Source organism: Netta rufina (assembly GCF_964035555.1).
Source record: "Netta rufina genome assembly, chromosome: 18".
In the NCBI taxonomy this organism is placed as follows: Eukaryota; Metazoa; Chordata; class Aves; order Anseriformes; family Anatidae; genus Netta; species Netta rufina.
In genome coordinates, this window is record NC_140142.1 from 4,256,244 (window position 1) to 4,276,312 (window position 20,069).

Sequence of the window (20,069 nt, forward strand, 5' to 3'; positions counted from 1 at the left end):
TTGCCTGTCTGTAACCATGGCCTCCAATTATCTGCCCTAACAAGGCCCTGGGGAGGCTTTCTTAGTAATAGCCCTCAGTGGGGCCCATTAATACTCCAAGTCACTTCAACTTGTCCTTCTGACTTTACTTGCTCAAACAGTTACATCACTCTCTTCTCAGTACCTGAGCTTCATAGACTGAACACCAAAATACACCATGGAACTCATTAAAATGCAGAAATTCCTAACATCTCTTCCATAGTTTTCTTCAAGGTTTCATGCCTTGTGCAGCTACTTGCAGAGCTTGCATGATGTAGTTAAGGAAGAAGTTTTCAAAAAGCATCAAATATAATTTTTTTTCTTTTTCATTTTAAATCCTGAATTTTGCTGCATTTCAGTTTTGAGAATCATTCACCTATTGCTATTCATCCAGGGTGACTTCTTTGGAGACCTTCATCGGGAGGAAGAGCAGAGTGTGCTGGTCTGACACCTCCACTGCCAACAGTGGTCGTTGTCCCTGTACCTGCAGCAAGGCTCAGCACATGAAAAATTTTCAAAGATAATTCAAGGAAAAATAAAATAAATAAAATAAAATAAAATAAAATAAAATAAAATAAAATAAAATAAAATAAAATAAAATAAAATAATATTGAAATGAATTTTGGAATCTGAGAAATTCAGCCTGAATCTCAGTACACACCTGGACATCCATGGTCTCTCTTGAGTCTTCTGTGGAAAACTCAGGGTGAAAAATAAAGAAAATACATCTTTATTGGCTGTAGCTGTACCCATGAGCTTGGCCTCATTGGGGAAATTGCCCCTTTCCAGCCACGGAAACGTACATTGAGTAAAGTGAAAAGACCTGCCCACTCAATGGAGTAGGGCAAAGTCCTACTTCCTGTGCTATAGATGCAGAAGGCAAAAAGAATTGCATTGTGCCTGACACTACTCTGGGACATGTAACCCAGGTCAGGCAACTTTACCTTAGTGCTGACAAGTCCATCACTAAAGCACGCTACCAAGCTCTGCATCTACACCTTGGCTCTCCAGTCGATGACTCAGCTCATGGATGGCAATCAGGGAGTCTCGGTTAGCGCAACGCTGCCTCAGGTGCGCCACCATGGTAGCCATTGGCACCTGCTGTTCTTCACCCCTCAGCAAACCCCCAACAGAAGGGTTCTGTGGAAGGCCAAGCAATGTAGACAACTGTTTCATGTCCTTTGTCTCCAAGGCAGCTCTGCCAAAGCCCCACCGGTGGTGCCCTCTTGGAACTCTGAATTCCCTCTCCTGAAGCAGTCTATGCCGAGGATGCACATAGCCTCTGGGCCAGTCCTAATGGGGTGCTTTTGCCATTCCTTCCCAGTTAGACTCACCTCAGCCTCCAGTACAGTTATGTATTGGGTTCCCCCTGTCACTCCAGAAATACAGGTGGGTTCTACCTCTTTCTAGCTTGATGGCATTAGGGTACTCTGTGCACCGGTGAGTACTGATGTATCAGTAGAGCCTGATACATTTGTGGGTGCGATGTACCAGGCCATTAACTATACCCAGTCCAGTAAACCCGATTGTTCCTTTCTTCCCCGCCTCCCCATGGCTGGAAGCAGAACCCCTCTAGTCCTGCTTATAGTATTCTTTACGGTGTCTGGTAGACGAACCACTGGAAACACGTCCCACCACAGCACAGTCATCCCACAGTACAGGGAACAGGGTAATGCCAGACAAGGGATGCATTACAGTGCAGGAGTTGTGGCAAAACTCAGGCTGAAATACTCAAGAAGAGGACACCTCAAATGGCTGAAGCAGAACCCATCTGCTTATCCTGGTTTGGGAATCATCCCCTTCAATCAGGGATATGAAAGTAAAAAATGTGAAATGCCCCATCAGGTCAATGTGGAAAAAATATTCAGAGGTTTTGTGCTGGAGTGGCAGAAGGGAAAAAGTATTGCATTGTGCCTCAGACTAATCAAGGAGACCTAATGCAGTTCATCCCTGAGATAAAGCAAACACTCTAAGAATTGTGAGGGATGTTCAGTTGTGGCCTAACATGACGAAGAATGTTGATCACTAGTGAAGGAACAGTGTTTTCCTGCCATCACCAATCTGGTTACACAAGCATCAGAAGAACGTCTCTGCAGTATTTCCAAACCAGCTGGACACCGGGTGCTCATGGTGCAGAGGATCTTTTGGGGATGAACTCATTCATGATGTAACCCTGAGGACAATGTGGAGCAAAGACTACATATGTCAGCAATACCTCAACCCACCACAGTATTTCCTCCCCCTATCTCCCTGTCCTGCCCTTCTTTCCTTCAGGATTAGAGTCAGAAGGGAGCTCTGGAGGTTTCCAGTGCTAAGATCTGCTCTGAGCAGGGAGAACTTTCACATCAGATCAGGCTGCTTCCTCAATGCTTCCTCCACCTCACTTTTGAAAGCCGTACTCCTAGGGGTGTTAGCTGGAAGGCCAGTTCTGATTCAGTGGTGCTACAAGACAGCAGTGTGGAAGAGAAGTGAGACCAGCACCAAAACGCCCATGTCCTGCTGCTGTCAGTGTTTGTGGGTCCAAGAAAGTGGCAACCCTGACTCAAAGGCTGCAGGCAAGGAGTGTCTGCCAGGGCAGAAAAGGGCAGCCCCAAACAACACCAGGGTTTTCCACCACGTTGCAGCAGGGATCTTCATCCCACAACCACTGCTGTACCTGAGAAGAGTGTATGAGAAATGAGATCCACAGAAACTGCCTACCTGCTGGTTCCTTTATTTAGTTAGTTACAAAGAGCTTAGCAGCACCTCTACATGAAGTCTTTGGCTTAGAAGAAAACGTAGAAGGACACAGAAGAAGAAAAATATATTAAATTTATAAAATAAAAGTATAAAGACATATTTAGCATATGGGAATAATATTGAAAAGAATGAAGAGTTTTTGAAATATGTGAACAAAGGTGTTTCTGCCTTGTCCAGGTATACTTCAGGGAGTCACATGCAGAAGATCAGTTCCTCGTTGAAATACTGAATATTGCAATAACATCCTCAGTGCCTCCTTGAGCTCCTTATTCCTCATGCTGTAGATGAGGGGGTTCACTGCTGGAGGTACCACTGAGTACAGAAATGCCAACACCAGGTCCAGAGATGGGGAAGAGATGGAGGGGGGCTTCAGGTAGGCAAACATGCCAGTGCTAAGAAAGAGGGAGACCACAGCCAGGTGAGGGAGGCACGTGGAAAAGGCTTTGTGCCTGCCCTGCTCAGAGGGTATCCTCAGCACTGCCCTGAAGATCTGCACATAGGACAGCACAATGAAAGCAAAACAACCAAATGCTAAAGAAAAACTAAACAGAAGTGGCCCAACTTCCCTGAGGTAGGCATCTGAGCAGGAGAGCTTGAGGATCTGGGGGATTTCACAGAAGAACTGGTTCACAGCATTGCCTTGGCAGAAGGGCAGGGAAAATGTGTTGGCCGTGTGCAGGACAGCATTGAGAAAGCCACTGCCCCAGGCAGCTGCTGCCATCTGGGCACAAGCTCTGCTGCCCACGAGGCTCCCGTAGTGCAGGGGCTTGCAGATGGCAACGTAGCGGTCGTAGGCCATGACAGTGAGAAGAAAAAACTCTGCTCCAACCAAGGAGGGAAACAGAAAGACCTGTGCAGCACATCCTTGATAGGAGATGGCCCTGTTGTCCCAGAGGGCATTGGCCATGGCTTTGGGCAGAGTGGTGGAGATGCAGCCCAGGTCAAGGAGGGCGAGGTTGAGGAGGAAGAAGTACATGGGGGTGTGGAGGCGGTGGTGGCAGGCTACGGCACTGAGGATGAGGCCGTTGCCCAGGAGGGCAGCCAGGTAGATGCCCAGGAAGAGCGCAAAGTGCAGGAGCTGCAGCTCACGCGTGTCTGCGAATGCCAGCAGGAGGAACTCACTCACAGAGCTGATGTTGGGCATTTCCTGACTCTGGACACAGTTGTCTGCTGAAGACGAGAAGGGAGAACAAAGTTAGAAGAGGCTTCTCTGAGGAAAACATATTGCAAGTTTAGGAGCACCACCCAGTCCAACCCCTGTCTATGCAGCTGAACCTTTCTGCATCTCTCTTGCTTGAGCTGCAGCTGGTGCTGGCTGAGAGTGGCACTGGGAGCAGGGGCTGCTGTGGGCTGCACAGGACTCCTTCCTGTTGTGCAGCAGGGGGAAGCAGGAACATGGGGGAAACACTAGTTCAGTTCACCGATCAGGTCAATGGAATTTGCAGTGCTGTTTCAAACAATGCATCTCAATGCAGAACAGAGCTTCAGATGCCACTGCTGAACACTGCCATTCTCAGCTGCCCTGTGTCACCCCTCTGTGACATTCAGGACCATCCCACACAGGTGTTTCCCTGAGAAGAAACTGAAGACAGTTGAGAGCAGAGAAGTCCCAGTCCCAGTGCAGATGGACAGAAGCCTCACCTTGTCTGTGGGTTGTGAGCAAGTTCTCAGCTCTTCCCTCCTAGCCAGAGGTGCCGAGGCTTCACTCCAGCCGCCCTGCATCCTTCTGGAGAGCAGCACGCGTCCCAGGAGGATGCCCCACAGACAGAGCTGGATATTCGCAATCTGGGGTGTCCCAATATCCAATCTGCATCCCCTGCAGTGTCTGACGGAGGCTTGGCCATCACATTCTTGGCTTACTAAGGGTAGCTAGGTTATTACACTCCAATGGCTTCTGCCAGACTTCCACACCTCGCACTGCAACCCAACAGGACTCTCAAAGCCTACTGCATTGCCCACTGCCCTCCCAGAAACAAGACCCAGCACGAGACCCTTCCAGGACCTGCAGCTGCATGGCCCTGCAGCCAGACCCTTACCTTGTCAAGGGCTGTGCAGGTTTCTCCTGCAGGCAGCTCTCAGCATCCTCCCCCTGCCAACTGCCTCCAAGCCCTCTCTCCTTCTCTGCTCTCCCCATGCCAGATGCAGTCAGAGCCCCCAGCCCTGCTGCGTTGTGCAGAGGAGCTGCTCCTGGCCACAGCTGTCTCTCTGCTTCATGGCACTTTCTGAAATGTGTTTTCTTTGTCCCACGAGCCTGGCCCAGCTCAGCAGCACAGCACCAGCCCAAGGCACTGCAATCACCCCTCTGGGAGCTTTGCTGATGAGCCCACGAACCTCAGGCACTCAGAGACAATTGAAGACATTTTGACAGAAGTCCAAGTCAGAGGCAAGTTTCCTGCAGTGTCCCCCTGAGGGCCAGCACTGACACAGCCTCCCTTGGAGCTTGTTAGAGCAGAACCCTGGAGGCAGTGAGGACAAGGAGACAAAGGCAATGGGAAGGTGACACTGATGTGTAGGAAAACTGGATGTGTGTCACCAAGCACAAGGGCCTGGCCTTGAGTCCCAACTCAAGGAAAGGAGATCTTTCCATTGACAGGTTGCTCAGGGCTCTTTGTGGGGCAGTAGGAGATGGGGATGTGCATGGCCAAGTGCAGGAGAATGGTACGACCCCTGCCTGGTTTATGGGAGGGGTTGAGGAGGCAATGAGGCCCTGGTGCATTAAGAATAAGCTGTCTCCTCATAGGCCTCAGTGACAGTGACAACAGCCATCGCCATGGACACAAAGACCTCAATCCTGTTGGGACTTTGAGTCTTGCCATTCTCATTGCTCCTCGCCACATGAAGATGTTCCAGTGACTCCCAGACCTGCACCTCTTTACTGGCTAGTTGTTGGCACTTGTTCGTGCGGTGTCTCAGGGGATCTGAGCTGAGTCTGGGAACTCAGATCTTCTTGGTGGCCATGCTCCTCGTAAGGCAGCTCTGTAGGAAGCTGGCCTGGTTCCTCGTGAGGAGGCACCACTGCTCGTATGGCATCCCTTGTGGTGCCCAAGCCCTCTCCTCCTGGGCACTGCTCACTCAGCAGGGTCCCAGTCTGCCCTAATGCATGGGGTTCCTCTTCCTCTGGTGCAGGACTGGGTCCTTCTCCTTGTAAACATCAAGAAGTTACTTTAGGCAAAATCCTGCAGTTTCTCAACATTCCCCCACACTGATGCTCCTTTCTGTCAGCCGTTCATATCTGCAGGCAGATGGTTCAACCTTTGTGTTACTGTGCTATCTCTGACAAGATAGTAGCATTACGAGCATTATGAACGTTTGGATAATACAGGAGTAACCAGTTGAATGGAACTGTAACACAGAGTCACAGAAAATCAGTGGGTGGAAGGCTGCCAGATTCTACTTTTTCTGTTCTTCATTCTCATGCATGCTGTCGGTTTGTCTGGAGCTGGGTCCTGAATATTATGGGGCTGTGCAGGTCAAAGTTAGAAGGGCCAAAACCCAGCTGGAGCTCAATCCAGCTATGACTGTCAAAGACAACAAACACTGCTTATATAAATACTTTAAATAAAGGAGGATTAAGGAGAATCATCATCCTTTATTAGATGTGGTGGAAATCTGGTGATGATCTGGTGACTGCATGAAGTTCAACAAGGCCAAGTGCCGAGTCCTGCACCTGGGGCGCAATAACCCCAAGCAGAGCTACAGGCTGGGAGATGAGTGGTTGGAGAGCTGCCAGGCAGAGAAGGACCTGGGAGTGATGGTGAATAGTCGGCTGAATATGAGCCAGCAGTGTGCTCAGGTGGCCAAGAAGGCCAACGGCATCCTGGCTTGTATCAGGAACAGTGTGAGCAGCAGGGCTAGGGAGGTGATCGTCCCCCTGTACTCAGCTCTGGTGAGGCCGCACCTCGAGTACTGTGTTCAGTTTTGGGCCCCTCGCTACAAGAAGGACATCGAGGTGCTTGAGCGGGTGCAGAGAAGGGCAACGAAGCTGGTGAGGGGCCTGGAGAACAAGTCCTACGAGGAGCGGCTGAGGGAGCTGGGCTTGTTCAGCCTGGAGAAGAGGAGGCTCAGGGGCGACCTTATCGCTCTCTACAGATACTTTAAAGGAGGCTGTAGCGAGGTGGGGGTTGGTCTGTTCTCCCACGTGCCTGGTGACAGGACGAGGGGGAATGGGCTTAAGTTGAGCCAGGGGAGTTTTAGGTTAGATGTTAGGAAGAACTTCTTTACCGAAAGGGTTGTTAGGAATTGGAATGGGCTGCCCAGGGAAGTGGTGGAGTCACGATCCCTGGAAGTCTTTAAAAGATGTTTAGATGTAGAGCTTAGGGATATGGTTTAGTGGGGATTTTTAGCGTTAGGTAGAGGTTGGACTTGATGATCTTGAGGTCTCTTCCAACCTAGAAATTCTGTGATTCTGTGAACTGGAGTCAAAGGCAGTCAAGTGCTATGCCACAATTAATATTCCTAATGCATTTTTGTCCATCCCTTTCACAGCAGTACACAAGCCACACTTTGCTTTCACATGGGGCGGTGTCCTGCCCACCTGGAATCAACTGCACCAGGGCTGGGAACACAGCCCTACCATTTGCCATGGGCTGACCCAGAGTGCTCAAGAACACAGGGAAGCTCCTGAACAACTCCATCATGCTGGTGTCATAATCACATGGGACACCACAGCAGAAGAAGTATTTGAGTAAGGGAATCAAATGTTCCAAATCCTTCTGAAAGCTTGTATTGCATTTCAACCCATTGTCTTTTTAGGGGTGGTTGTGAGATAACAGCCATGTGGTGCTGAGCTGCCTGCTAGGTTAAAACACATCATGTTTGACAACCACAGTTTAAAAGCACTAATCACCCTTGTAAAAGTCATTTCCCCTGTGTTCAGAGAAGGGCAGTTGGTGATGCGTTCAGTGTGCTTCAACCACCACACCCCAGCAGAGACCCTGTTGCCTTCAGGAGCTGTCAGCCCTGAGGCCCTGGAGACACCTCGAGGGAGCCCAAGGGCACAGAGCAAGCGATGCCATCGTCGGGTGCTGTGCTGCTGAGCTGGGCTGGGCTCCTGGGCCCAAGGGCAGCTCCTGACAAGCGCTGCAGAGAGACAGCTGTGCCCAGGAGCAGCTCCTCTGCACAGCGCAGCAGGGCTGGGGGCTCTGACCGCAGCTGGCACACAGAGAGGAGAGAAGGAGAGAGGGCTTGGAGGCACTGAGGAGCGCAACAACAGAGGGCAGCGTGTGGCAGGACACATCTGCAGGCTCTTGACACCGTGAGGCTCTGGCAGCAGGGCACTGCAGGTGGGGTTGCCAGAGGGGTCTTCTACAGCTGGCACATCCGATGGCTGATAGTATCTGTCAGGGTGGGCCTCACTCTACTTGTAATTTGGACTAGGAGATACTTTAGAGAATGGCATTTATGAATGGGCATTTCAGGAGGAAGACTGAGGCTTGGTTAGTCTGAAGAGGAAGGCTTTTTTTTTGGATTCTCTGCTTTAAGATTCTTGCAGTGGAGGGGAATCTGAGTGAGTCTGAGCACACAGCTTGTGAGATGGGGTCTGTTAGCATGGACAGGAAAGAGATGTGGGGACAGGGAACCAGTTCCCAGCAAGGACATGGGTAGGCAGTGAGAGGCAGCTCCTGCCAGAAATTCTGTGTGAAGGAGGGCTCAGGCACTTCCCTGGGACAATCGCTGCTCTTCTCTCCCACCAGCACAGGGCAGCTGAGACCAGAACGGATGGACAGACTGGCTGTGCTCTCTGAAGTACACTCTGCACTAGAGGAATAGTATCTGTGACTCTGAGGATCCACAAGGTTTTGCTTGTAGTGCAGCAGGAATGACAGTATAGAAAAAAGAAATTGCCACAGCCCTTCTCTGCCATTCGGTGATTTGGGAGTAAATATTTCTTCATATGATGAGTTAAATTGATCTGAGAATACCCCGTGTTCCTCTTAATTTTTTTTTTTTTTTTTTTAATAGGTAGGGACTGTTAACTACACTGCCTGCAGAAGAGTCCCCTGTTCCCACGGACTACCTTAGGCAGCATCCGTCAGGGCTCATGAAATGAACATGCCGAATGTCTGCTTAAAAGGCCAATATTGAATCAGATATCAACAGATAATTGTGTTGTATTTTCTTATTGCCTTTTCCCTCCTTGGGAGAACCGCATGGCCAGAACCAGCAAATGCCCAACATCAGCTCAGTGAGTGAATTCCTGCTGCTGGCATTCGCAGACACACGCGAGCTGCAGCTCCTGCACTTCGCGCTCTTCCTGGGCATCTACCTGGCTGCCCTCCTGGGCAACGGCCTCATCCTCAGTGCCGTAGCCTGTGACCACCGCCTGCACACCCCCATGTACTTCTTCCTCCTCAACCTCGCCCTCCTCGACGTGGGCTGCATCTCCACCACTCTGCCCAAAGCCATGGCCATATCCCTCTGGGACACGAGAGCCATCTCCTATCAAGGATGTGCTGCTCAGGTCTTTCTGTTTGTCTTCTTGATTGCATCAGAATTTTATCTTCTCACCGTCATGGCCTACGACCGCTACATTGCCATCTGCATGCCCCTGCACTACGGGAGCCTCGTGGGCAGCAGAGCTTGTGCCCAGATGGCAGCAGCTGCCTGGGGCAGTGGCTTTCTCAATGCTGTCCTGCACACGGCCACTACATTTTCCCTGCCCCTCTGCCACGGCAATGCTTTGGACCAGTTCTTCTGTGAAATCCATCAGATCCTCAAGCTCTCCTGCTCAGACTACTACCTCAGGGAAGTCGGGGCACTTGTGTTTAGTTTTTCTTCAGCCTTTGGTTGTTTTGTTTTCATTGTGCTGTCCGACATGCAGATCTTCAGGGCAGTGCTGAGGATTCCCTTTGAGCAGGGCAGGCACAAAGCCTTTTCCACGTGCCTCCCTCACCTGGCAGTTGTCTTTCTGACTATCAGCACTTCCATATTTGCCTACCTGAAGCCTAAATCAATCTCTTCCCCATACCTGGACTTGGTGGTGACATTTTTATACTCGGTGGTGCCTCCAGTATTGAATCCTCTCATCTACAGTATGAGGAACCAGGAGCTCAAGAAAGCCCTGTGGAGATTGATGATTTAATGTGTTTCAGGAGAATAAGTGCTCAGTCTGCTTCTGCAGATGAGTCTCAATGTCACTCATTATAGGAACAGCCTATATTCTGTTTCTTTTCGTTTCTGTGTGTGCATTTTATTAACCGATTTCCTTAGTTTTAGTTCAGTTAATGTTACCCACTAAAATGATATTGGTCATCCCAATTCCACTTTGGTATATATTTTTCAAGTCTAGCTCAGCAACTGTACACAAAGATCATGTCTGTTTGTGTACTTCAGGAAGGAGCTTGCACTGCCTGGTCTGTGTGCAGGGGTGCAGAGGAAAAGAGTCCCATCCCAGCAGCACGGCCAAGGAGCACCAGCACCTGGGGCATGCAGAGCTGCTCTCTTGCCACTGCCGCCCTGTCCTGCTGAGCCCTGATGGTGGGGTCAGGCCTGGCTGCTCCTGCAGCTTGGTGCCAGTGCTGCTGTGGGGCTGTGCTGGGACTGCAGGCAGGGACAGGCAGTGGGCACGGCAGTGGCACAGCTGGCCTCCACTGCAGCACTTCCCTCCTACGGGGGGATCTCCTCCAAGGTGGACTGAGCAGAGCTCAAGTGCTCAATCTGGTGTGAGCAGGCAGAGGAGAGCTCTGCAGCCACAGGGCATGCAGCAGACTCAGCAAAGGAGCCTAGCAAGTGATTCCTTGCAGCCCTGGGGCAATGGCAGTAACCTCATGAGCTGGGTCTGCCTCCCAGCCTGCCCAGCACAGCCCTGCAGAGTGCCCCCGTGCCCGGGCACCACAGCCCCCTCACTCTGCAGAGCAGCACCACCAGCTGGGGCTGGGGCTGGGGCTGGGGCTGGGGCTGGGGCTGGAGCTGGGGCTGAGAGGGTGCTTCCCCTGAGTGTCTGCTAGGCCAGCTTCAGGCTTCTGGACTTGAGTGTGATCTTCACTGTGCACAAGGAGCTGAGAGACTGCCAACAGGCATGGGGCTGGAACATTGCCTGCAAGATCCCTCCTGCCCTAGCACCTCACAGGACTGGCACGGAACTGGCTCCTGTGTGTCAGAGAGGCTGGGAGCCCAGCAGGTGTGTCATGAGCTTGGAGGATCACAACCAGATCACTTCTACCTGGGCAGGTCCTGGGCAAAAAAGGCGGTGTTTTGTAGGTGTGGTATTCTTTGCTCACTGGTGCATCAGAAACACTAAGTCCAGCAGGAAGCAAATGGCTCTTAAATGGCCTGTGAGTTGAGCTCTTTTTGAAGTAGCTGACAGGTCACCCTTGACTCCTGGCTGGGATCTGTGCCTTTAGGCTCACATCTGCCAGTGTCCATGGTAGGGCAGCAGAAGGCACTTGCTGTGCATGTAGTTTCTGAGATCGGCTCTTTCTAAGTACCTGCTAGGCCCCATAGAGGAAGAGGTCTTGGGTAGGGGTTGTCATGTCAGAGGTGTCAGCTTTTGCCTGAAGTCATCCTTTAGGACTGCTTTCAGTTTTCTACACAGAGGGGGCCACTGCCTCCAAGACGCTTGGGGCAAACTGAACCATGCATGAGGGTTTGGAAAAAGGTAGCCTGGGAGCACAGAAGCCATTCCATATCCAAAAGTTGGAGGCAGGAAACAAAATTTTGGGGTGGTACAAGAGCTGCTGGGCACATTGTGCAGGGTTCACCTACAGCCTTTGTGTTATTTTCCATCCTGACTTAGGTGCCACGTCAGTCTCAAGAAAGGCGTAGCCAACAGATATAATGCAGATACTCTGAGATCATGAAAGCAATCAGAAAGCTGCCCCTAAGAAGATGACTGATATGGGGAAGTCAGGAGAAGCCTGGCCAGGAGAGATGTGAGATTTCAGGGAGGGAAGAGGAGTTTGGCCAGCAGAAATTAATGATTTCTGTGAGGTTAGAACATTCAGGCAATGTTGATTCTGCTGTAATGCTGGCTTAAAACAGTCATGTAAAGCCATTCCCCTATTTTAGCCAGTGTCATTAATCCCCAAACCTAAATGCTACTCCATACCCTGACAGGAATCCACTACTCTTATGCCTGACCTCAAAGTATCCCTTCAAGCCAAAACACAGCCTATAGTCGCTTCCCTTTATCTTGAGTCTTTTGCTCACCCTGATCTGATCAGCTTGTGGGCCACAAGGAGGAGATGGGTGGGAATGCTGTGATGAGCTCAGCTCTGCCTCAGCATCTCCTGCCCCAGCAGCAATAATGTGACTGTGGCAGGGACTGTGAGGTCACTTCTGTCTCTGCACTTGATAGGGCAGCAGCAGGAACGTGTCACGGAAAGGGACTGGGAGGTCACTTGTGTCTGGAGGTGGCAGGTCAGCCTTGCCTTCTCCCTGGGATCTGCACTTTTGGGCTGACATCTGGCAGTGGCCCTGCTAGGCCAGCAGAAGGCACCTGCTTGGCATGCTGACTGGGGGATCCCATCTGCCTCCAGACCCAGCAGGACCCAGGCAGAAAGAAGGCCCCCAGATGGGTTGTCCTGTCCCTTCTGCTTGAGTCCATGACTGCACAGCAGCAGGCACAAGGCTTGGCTGTGTCTAGCCAAGAAGCTGCAAGGCCAGCAGCAGGCCCCTGGCTTGGAAGCTGCTGCTGAGGTGACTTGTGTCTGGTTGGCTGACAGGCCTCAAGGAGCCTGCTAGGTTGGGATGCCTACTTCAGGAGAGGTTTCCACCACAGGGATGCCATATGAGCAGTGGTGCCTTCTCACAAGGAACCAGGGAAGCTTCCTACAGAGCTGCGTTATGAGATATTTGGGTCCATGGCTATGGCTATTGTCTCTGGCACTGAAGTTTTTGAGGAGACAGCTAATCATTAAAGCACCAGAGCCTAATTGACTCCTCGTGGGCTCATCAGCAAAGCCCCCAGAGGGGTGATTCCAATGCCTTGGGCTGGGCCTCTGTTATTGAGCTGGGTTGGTCTTGTGGGACAGATAAAACACATTTCAGAAAGTCCCATGAAGCAGAGAGACAGCTGTGCCCAGGAGCAGCTCCTCTGCACAGTGCAGCAGAGCTGGAAGCTCTGACCACAGGTGGTCCTGGCAGAGGAGAGGAGAGGAGAGGAGAGGAGAGGAGAGAAGGAAAGAGGGCTTGGAGGCAGTTGGCAGTGGGAGGATGCTGAGAGCTGCCTGCAGGAGAAACCTGCACAGCCCTTGACAAGGTAAGTGTCTGGCTGCAGGGCCATGCAGCTGCAGGTCCTGGAAGGGTCTCCTCTTGCTGGGTGTTGTTTCTGGGAGGGCAGTGGGAAATGCAGTAGGCTTTGAGAGTCCTGCTGGGTTGCAGTGTGAGGTGAGGAAGTCTGGCAGAAGCCCCTTGGAGTGTCATTACCTTGCTATCCCTGATCAGATAAGACAGGTGTGGTCAAGCGTCCTCCAGACCCTACACGGGTGCAGCTGGGATATGGGACACTCCAGCTTTCAGATATCCAGCTCTGTCTGTGGGGCATCCGCCTGGCTGCAGGCTGCTCTCCAGCAGGATGCAGCTCTCTTGTGGCATCGTTGTGTTATCCAGGTGCCTGAAGGAGAAGACACCTCCTTGCTAAGGCAGAGTCTGTTCTGCTGGATGGCTGTCTGTGGGCAGCTGGTTTGAGGCTTCTGCACTCCTATCTAGGATGGAAGAGCTGAGATCCTGATCACACATCTGAAGATAAGGTGAGCATTCTGTCCATCTGCATTTCGAGTCGGGCTTCTCTGCTCTCAGCTGTCTCCAGTTTCTTCTCATGCCCAAGCTCACTTCTGTTCAGATCTGCTCTGCTCAGTCTTCACCAAGGGACAGTCCTTTTGCCTCCTGGCATCCACAAGATTTCACCAGGAGCACACATGAAAAGTCACAGAGTTCAACTATCCAATAATTCACCTAAGCGTTACAGGGGCAACCGAATAACATTAAAGCAAGTAAAACACTGCTCTAAATGCAGCTCTGCTCTGCATTCAGATGCGTTGTTTGCAAGAAAATGCTGCAAACTCATTGACCTGACAAGTGGACTGAACTTGAGTTTCCCCCACGTTCCTGATTCCCTCCTGCTGCAGGTAGGACTCCTCTGCAGCCCACAGCAGCCCCTGCTCCCCATGCCACTCAGCCAGCACCAGCCACAACTCAAGCAGGAGAGCTGCAGAAAGGTTCTGCTGCAAAGAGAGAGGCTCTGTCTGGGGGTTCTGTAAGACTTGTAATAGGTTTTCCTCATCCAAATCAGTTCTAACTTTGTTCTACCTTTTTCTCTCCAACAGAGAATGTCAGCAAATGCCCAACATCAGCTCTGTGAGCGAGTTCCTCCTGCTGGCATTCACAGACACGCGCGAGCTGCAGCTCCTGCACTTCGCGCTCTTCCTGGGCATCTACCTGGCTGCCCTCCTGGGCAACGGCCTCATCCTCAGTGCCGTAGCCTGCAACCACCGCCTCCACACCCCCATGTACTTCTTCCTCCTCAACCTCGCCCTCCTCGACGTGGGCTGCATCTCCACCACTCTGCCCAAAGCCATGGCCAATTCTCTGTTGGACACCAGGGCCATCTCCTATCAAGGCTGTGCTGCACAGGTCTTCCTTTTAGTTTTCCTGGTTGGAGCAGAGTATTCCCTTCTCACTGTCATGGCCTACGACCGCTACGTTGCCATCTGCAAGCCCCTGCACTACTGGAGCCTCCTGGGCAGCAGAGCTTGTGCCCAGATGGCAGCAGCTGCCTGGGGCAGTGGCTTTCTCAATGCTGCCCTGCACACGGCCAACACATTTTCCCTGCCCCTCTGCCACGGCAATGCTGTGGACCAGTTCTTCTGTGAAATCCCCCAGATCCTCAAGCTCTCCTGCTCAGATGCCTACCTCAGGGAAGTTTTGTCTCTTGTGTTTAGTGTTTTTTTAGGCTTTGGTTGTTTTGTTTTCATTGTGTTGTCCTATGTACAGATCTTCAGGGCAGTGCTGAGGATGCCCTCTGAGCAGAGCAAGAACAAAGCATTTTCCATGTGCCTCCCTCACCTGGCTGTGGTCTCCCTGATGGTCAGCACTGGCATGTTTGCTTACCTGAAGCCCCCCTCTGTCTTCTCCCCATCCCTGGACCTGGTGCTGGCATTTCTGTACTCAGTGGTACCTCCAGCACTGAACCCCCTCATCTACAGCTTGAGAAACAAGGACCTAAAGTATGGAGTGAGGAGACTGTTCCTATACATGCTTCTTAAGCATCAATAATATAGTTATAATATATAATCATAATTATTTCACATTATTGTTATTCGTGTCATTTCATTTTTATCATTATTTCACTAATATTATTCTTAGCATCCTGCCTGTTAATTAATTTCTTTACTTTGACCAAATCATCTAATGTACCTGTAGTACTAGTCCTCCAGTGCAAATAAAAACAATAATGAAGCCATCAGAAATTCATTGGTGTCAGCATCCCTCTCTTCCGATCTCCTCTGGAGGGGCTCAGGGCCAAGAGCCCAGCTGCCACATGCAGGAGCAGCCCCGGTGGCCCTCGGGGCTGCCCCTCACTGCCCGCTGGGCTCTGCCTCTCTGCTGCCTTTGGGTCGGGGCTGCTGCTTCCCTGGAGCCATGGCCATGGCCAGCAGCAGAACGTGGTCTGGTAGGGAGTGTAATGTTAGCATAACATAAATTATGTGGTATAAAGGGTGGATATATGTCCTGGTTTCAGTTAGGACAGAGGTAATTTTCTTCCTAGTACCTTGTAGAATGCTATGGTTTGGCTTAGGATGAGAAGAGTGCTGGTAAGACGCTGATGTTTAATTGTTGCAGAGCAGTGCTTACTCCAAGCCAAGGACGTCTCAGCTTCTCACTCTGTCCTGCCAACGGGCAGGCTGGAGGTGCAGTGGGAGCTGGGAGGGGACAGACCCAGGACAGCTGACCCAAACTGGCCAAAGGGATATTCCATACCATCTGACGTCATGCTAAACAATATATAGGGGTGGCTAACCATGGGGAGGAGGGCTGGACTGCTCGGAGTTAGGCTGGTCATTGGTCAGCGGGTGGTGAGCAATTGCGTTGTGCATCACTTGTTTGTACACATTATTAGCAGTAGTACTATTATCATCATTATTGTTATTATTGTAATTGTTATTATTATTTTCCTGTCTTAATAAACTGTCTTTATCTCAACTCACAGGCTTCACTTTCCCGTTTCTCTCTCCCATCCCAGAGAGGGAGGGCTTACAGTTCTGTAAGCACACCAGGTCAGTGATCTCCTGTGCATCCAGCATCTCAATAATAGAATGCCTGCTTTCTAAAACTCCTATTTGAGTCTTAGAGAGTTACTTTGAGTGGCTTTTACAGTATCACCCTTGCCTCCTGTCAGCTGCTGCCCACCCAGGCTCCTGGCACAAATGTGGCCCCTCAACAACTCCACAGCTTGTGTTGCCTTTGCTGCCTCACCCTGTCCTCTCCCTTGACTCTTTGTCTCTGCCAGGCCCCACATTCCACACCCAAACGCATCCCTTTGCTGTTGTCACCCTCTCCCCTGCCCAGCGGGATGGCAGAGCCAGGGCAGGACATGGTAGAGTTAGGCCCTGTAGCAACCTTGCAGAGGGCTTGTGGCAAAGTGGGACCTGGGACTGGGCTCTGTGGTGCAGAGGAGGCCCCATGCAGGAAAGATGAGGTTAAACAGCAACTTTGCAGGGGGGGTGTCCATCGTGGTTTGGCACGGGAGGCTTCTGGCCACGAAGGGGCTAGGGATGGGTTGACACAACTTCTCTGGGCAACCTGTTCCATTGAACACTACCCCCAAAGGAAAGAGTGTCTTCCTTATAATTAATTTTAATGTACCCTCTCTTAGTTTTAAAGCATTACCTAAAGGCCCCCTTTAGGTACTGGAAGGCTGCTATAGGGTCTCTCCAGGCTGAAGAGAACCAGCTTTCTCAGCCAGTCTTCATGGAAAAGGTGCCACAGCCTCTTTATCCTGTTTTTGGCCTCTTCTAGACTCCTTCTAATACTTCCATGTCCTTCTTGAGTTTGGGGCCCCAGAACTGAATGCAGTACTCCAGGAGTGGTCTCCCAAGAGCAGAGCTGAGGGAGAGAAACACCTCTCTCAAGCTTTGGGTCAAACTTCTTTGATGCAGCCCAGAATACAGTTTTCTTTCTGGGCTGCAAACTCCCATTTCCAGCCCAGGTTGAGCTTCTCATCCACCAGCACTCCAGGTCCTTCTCCTCAGAGCTGCTCCCTATCCATTGGCTGCTCCACCCAGCTAGTATTTGTGCTTGGGAATGCCCCAGTCCAGCTGCAGAACCTTGCATTTGGCCTTTGTGAACCTCATCAGGTTCGCACAGGAAAATCTCTCAAGCCTGTCTGGGTCCATCTGCATATCATCCCTTCCCTCCTGTGTATCGACTGCACCACCCAGCTTGGTGTCATCAGCACACTCGCTGAGATTACACTCAGTCACACTGTCCACATCACTGACAAAGTGTTAAACAGTGCTGGTCCCAATACTGACCCCTGAGGAACAGCACTCTTTACTGATTTCCATTTGGACATTGAGCTGTAGACTCCAGCTCCTTGAGAGTGACCATCCAGCCAATTCCTCACCCACCAGGTGATCCATCCATCACATCCATGTCTCTCCAATTGAGAGACAAGGATATCGCGTGGCACAGTGTCACATGATTTACACAAGTCAAGGTTCATGGTGTGAGTTGCTCTTCCCCTCTCCGTCAATGCTGTAAGCCCATCGTAGAAGGCCACCAGGTTTGTCAGGCATGATCTGCCCTTAGTGAAGGCTGTCACCAACAGACAGCAATTTGCAGTCACCACCAGTCCAACAAGCAGGGTAATGTGTTAAGTCAGAGAGAGGCATTTTGAAATGAACCTGTGCAAGGAGGGTGACAGAAATCTCATGGGAACGCTGGGGGTAATTACTGTTTTATTACTGGTTAATTACTGGAGTTCTGCACAGAGAAATGTCGGGGGTCTGTGAGGTGCCAGCATCTGAACCGGTGCCGTGCACTGCTCATCCACACTGGGCTGTTCAGAGACACGAGTCTCTGCCTTGCACACACACAGGCAGTGCACTGCAGCACTTGCAGGTCCCTCTGGCTCCTGCAGCCACTGGCAGAGGCTGGGAGGCACCTCAGCATTGCAGTGCATCGCCCTCCTCTGAGATGCCCCACAGCATGATGAATGGGCACAGGGACCCCAGAGGCTCTAGGAAGCACATCACAGAGCTGCATTCAGCTCTTGCACTTTGGCCTGCAGTCCCAGCATGGCCACACAGCAGCACTGGACCAAGCTCCAGGAGCAGCCAGGCCTTACACCACCAGCAGGGCTCAGCAGGAGAGGGTGGCAGTGGCAGGAGAGCAGCTCTGCATGACCCAAATCCTGGTGCTCTAGGGCTGGACTACTGGGCCGTGATTCTTTTCCTCTGCACCCCTGCACATGGGAACTGCATCTGCAGCCACAGAAAAGACTCAGAGGAAGGACATAAGACAAAAAGGCACTTTAATTGGTTTAATTACAGAAGCAAAATGAAGAATTATATTTCTTTGTGGAGAACATTTGATAAAATAAAATTGGAAAAAAAAAAACAAAAAAAACAGCACAAGACCCACGGGCTTCGCCTATCATGAGTAACATTACGAGTGATTTACCAAAGAAGGCAGGCAATATATTGCTTAAGAAAAACACCCAGTCATCACTTTCCACATGGCGACCTTGATCTCCTTGCTCCTCATGCTGTAGATGAAGGGGTTCACTACTGGAGGAACCACCAAGTACAGAAACGCCAGAACAAGATCCAGGGAAGGGGAAGAAATCAAGGGGGGCTTCAGGTGGGCAAAGATAACTGTGCTGAGAAAGAGGGAGACCACGGCCAGGTGAGGGAGGCACGTGGAAAAGGCTTTGTGCCGGCCCTGCTTAGAGGGCATCCTCAGCACTGCCCTGAAGATCTCCACATAGGACAGCACAATGAAAGCAAAACACCCCAACAATAGAAAAGCAGTAACTGTAGTAAGTTGAACTTCCCTGAGGTAGGAGTCTGAGCAGGAGAGCTTGAGGATGTGGGGGATTTCACAGAAGAACTGGTTGAGGGAATTGCCATAGCAGAGAGGCAGGGAAAATGTATTGGCAATGTGCAGCACAGCGTGGAGACAGCCACAGCCCCAGGCAGCTGCTGCCATCTGGGCACAAGCTCTGCTGCCCACGAGGCTCCCATAGTGCAGGGGCTTGCAGGTGGCAATGAAGCGGTCGTAGGCCATGATGGTGAGAAGGAAATACTCTGCTGACATCAAGAAGACAAACATAAAGACCTGAGCAGCACAGCCTTGATAGGAGATGGCCCTGGTGTCCCAGAGGGCATTGGCCATGGCTTTGGGCAGAGTGGTGGAGATGGATCCCAGGTCAAGGAGGGCGAGGTTGAGGAGGAAGAAGTACATGGGGGTGTGGAGGTGGTGGTGGCAGGCTACGGCACTGAGGATGAGGCCGTTGCCCAGGAGGGCAGCCAGGTAGATGCCCAGGAAGAGCGCGAAGTGCAGGAGCTGCAGCTCGCGCGTGTCTGCGAATGCCAGCAGGAGGAACTCGCTCACAGAGCTGATGTTGGGCATTTCTTGCCTCTGGCCAAGGTAGTCTGTCTAAAAGAAGCAAAGACTTTGCAATGTTTAAGGACTTCTCTGACCAAAATCCATTGCATGTCTCAACAAACACCACACATACAACGTACTGCCTCATTCCTTTCAGGAAGATCTTTCTGTCACTCCTTGTCTTTTCTCTGGTTGGTGTTCTGAGGGTGCCACAAGAAGCAGGGAGCTGTGCTGTGGGCTCTGCAGCAGTCAGTCCTAGGATACAGCAACAGGTAAAAGGGAACCTGGAGTGATCTGTGAAGTCCACAGGTCACGGGCATGAGAAGGTCAAATGATTCCCTAAGAAACAACAAAGGTGATGTCAGTACTGTCTCTGTGCTGAGGTGTGTAAGGTGCCTCAGAGCAACAGCAATGTTCAAGGAGCCTTAGTCTCTGCTACAGATATTCCAACTCCACGACCATCCTTCTGCCTCAGCACATGGGCAGGAAAATGAAGCAGATTCTAAAAAGTGCACTGCCTTCAGGTAGCTCTCGCCGGACAGTTCTGCAATGCAGTGCCCTGCGGAGCTGTGGGGCTGTGAGCAGCCTGCCCCAGGCAGCAGGCTGTGGGCAGCAGCAGGACCCTGCCCTGCCCTGGCCTGCTGGGGGGGCTCCTTCCACCCACAGCTTCTCCCCGCAGCCCCTGGGCAGCTCCCCGGGAAGGCTGAGTGCTGAGCCTGGCAGGCGGCAGAGGCCCTGCCCCGGCACACAGCCCCTGGGGCACA

At 51.4% G+C, this 20,069-nt stretch overlaps 3 protein-coding genes across 3 annotated transcripts; 2 read left to right on the plus strand and 1 right to left on the minus strand.

The window, feature by feature from the left end:
- Nucleotides 1–400: 400 nt before the first annotated feature.
- On the minus strand, nt 401–19,329 carry LOC311216272 (olfactory receptor 14A16-like; the record flags this gene model as incomplete). The annotated part of the gene is made up of 3 exons (XM_084297820.1): nt 401–502; nt 3,011–3,607; nt 19,036–19,329. The coding sequence occupies 3 exons, from the start codon at nt 19,327–19,329 to the stop codon at nt 401–403; spliced, it is 993 nt and encodes a 330-aa protein (XP_084153946.1).
- On the plus strand, nt 8,924–9,838 carry LOC311216682 (olfactory receptor 14C36-like; the record flags this gene model as incomplete). Its single annotated transcript, XM_084298207.1, has 1 exon — nt 8,924–9,838. The coding sequence occupies one exon, from the start codon at nt 8,924–8,926 to the stop codon at nt 9,836–9,838; it is 915 nt and encodes a 304-aa protein (XP_084154333.1).
- On the plus strand, nt 14,035–16,764 carry LOC311216612 (olfactory receptor 14C36-like; the record flags this gene model as incomplete). The annotated part of the gene is made up of 2 exons (XM_084298144.1): nt 14,035–14,928; nt 16,714–16,764. The coding sequence occupies 2 exons, from the start codon at nt 14,035–14,037 to the stop codon at nt 16,762–16,764; spliced, it is 945 nt and encodes a 314-aa protein (XP_084154270.1).
- Nucleotides 19,330–20,069: the final 740 nt, after the last annotated feature.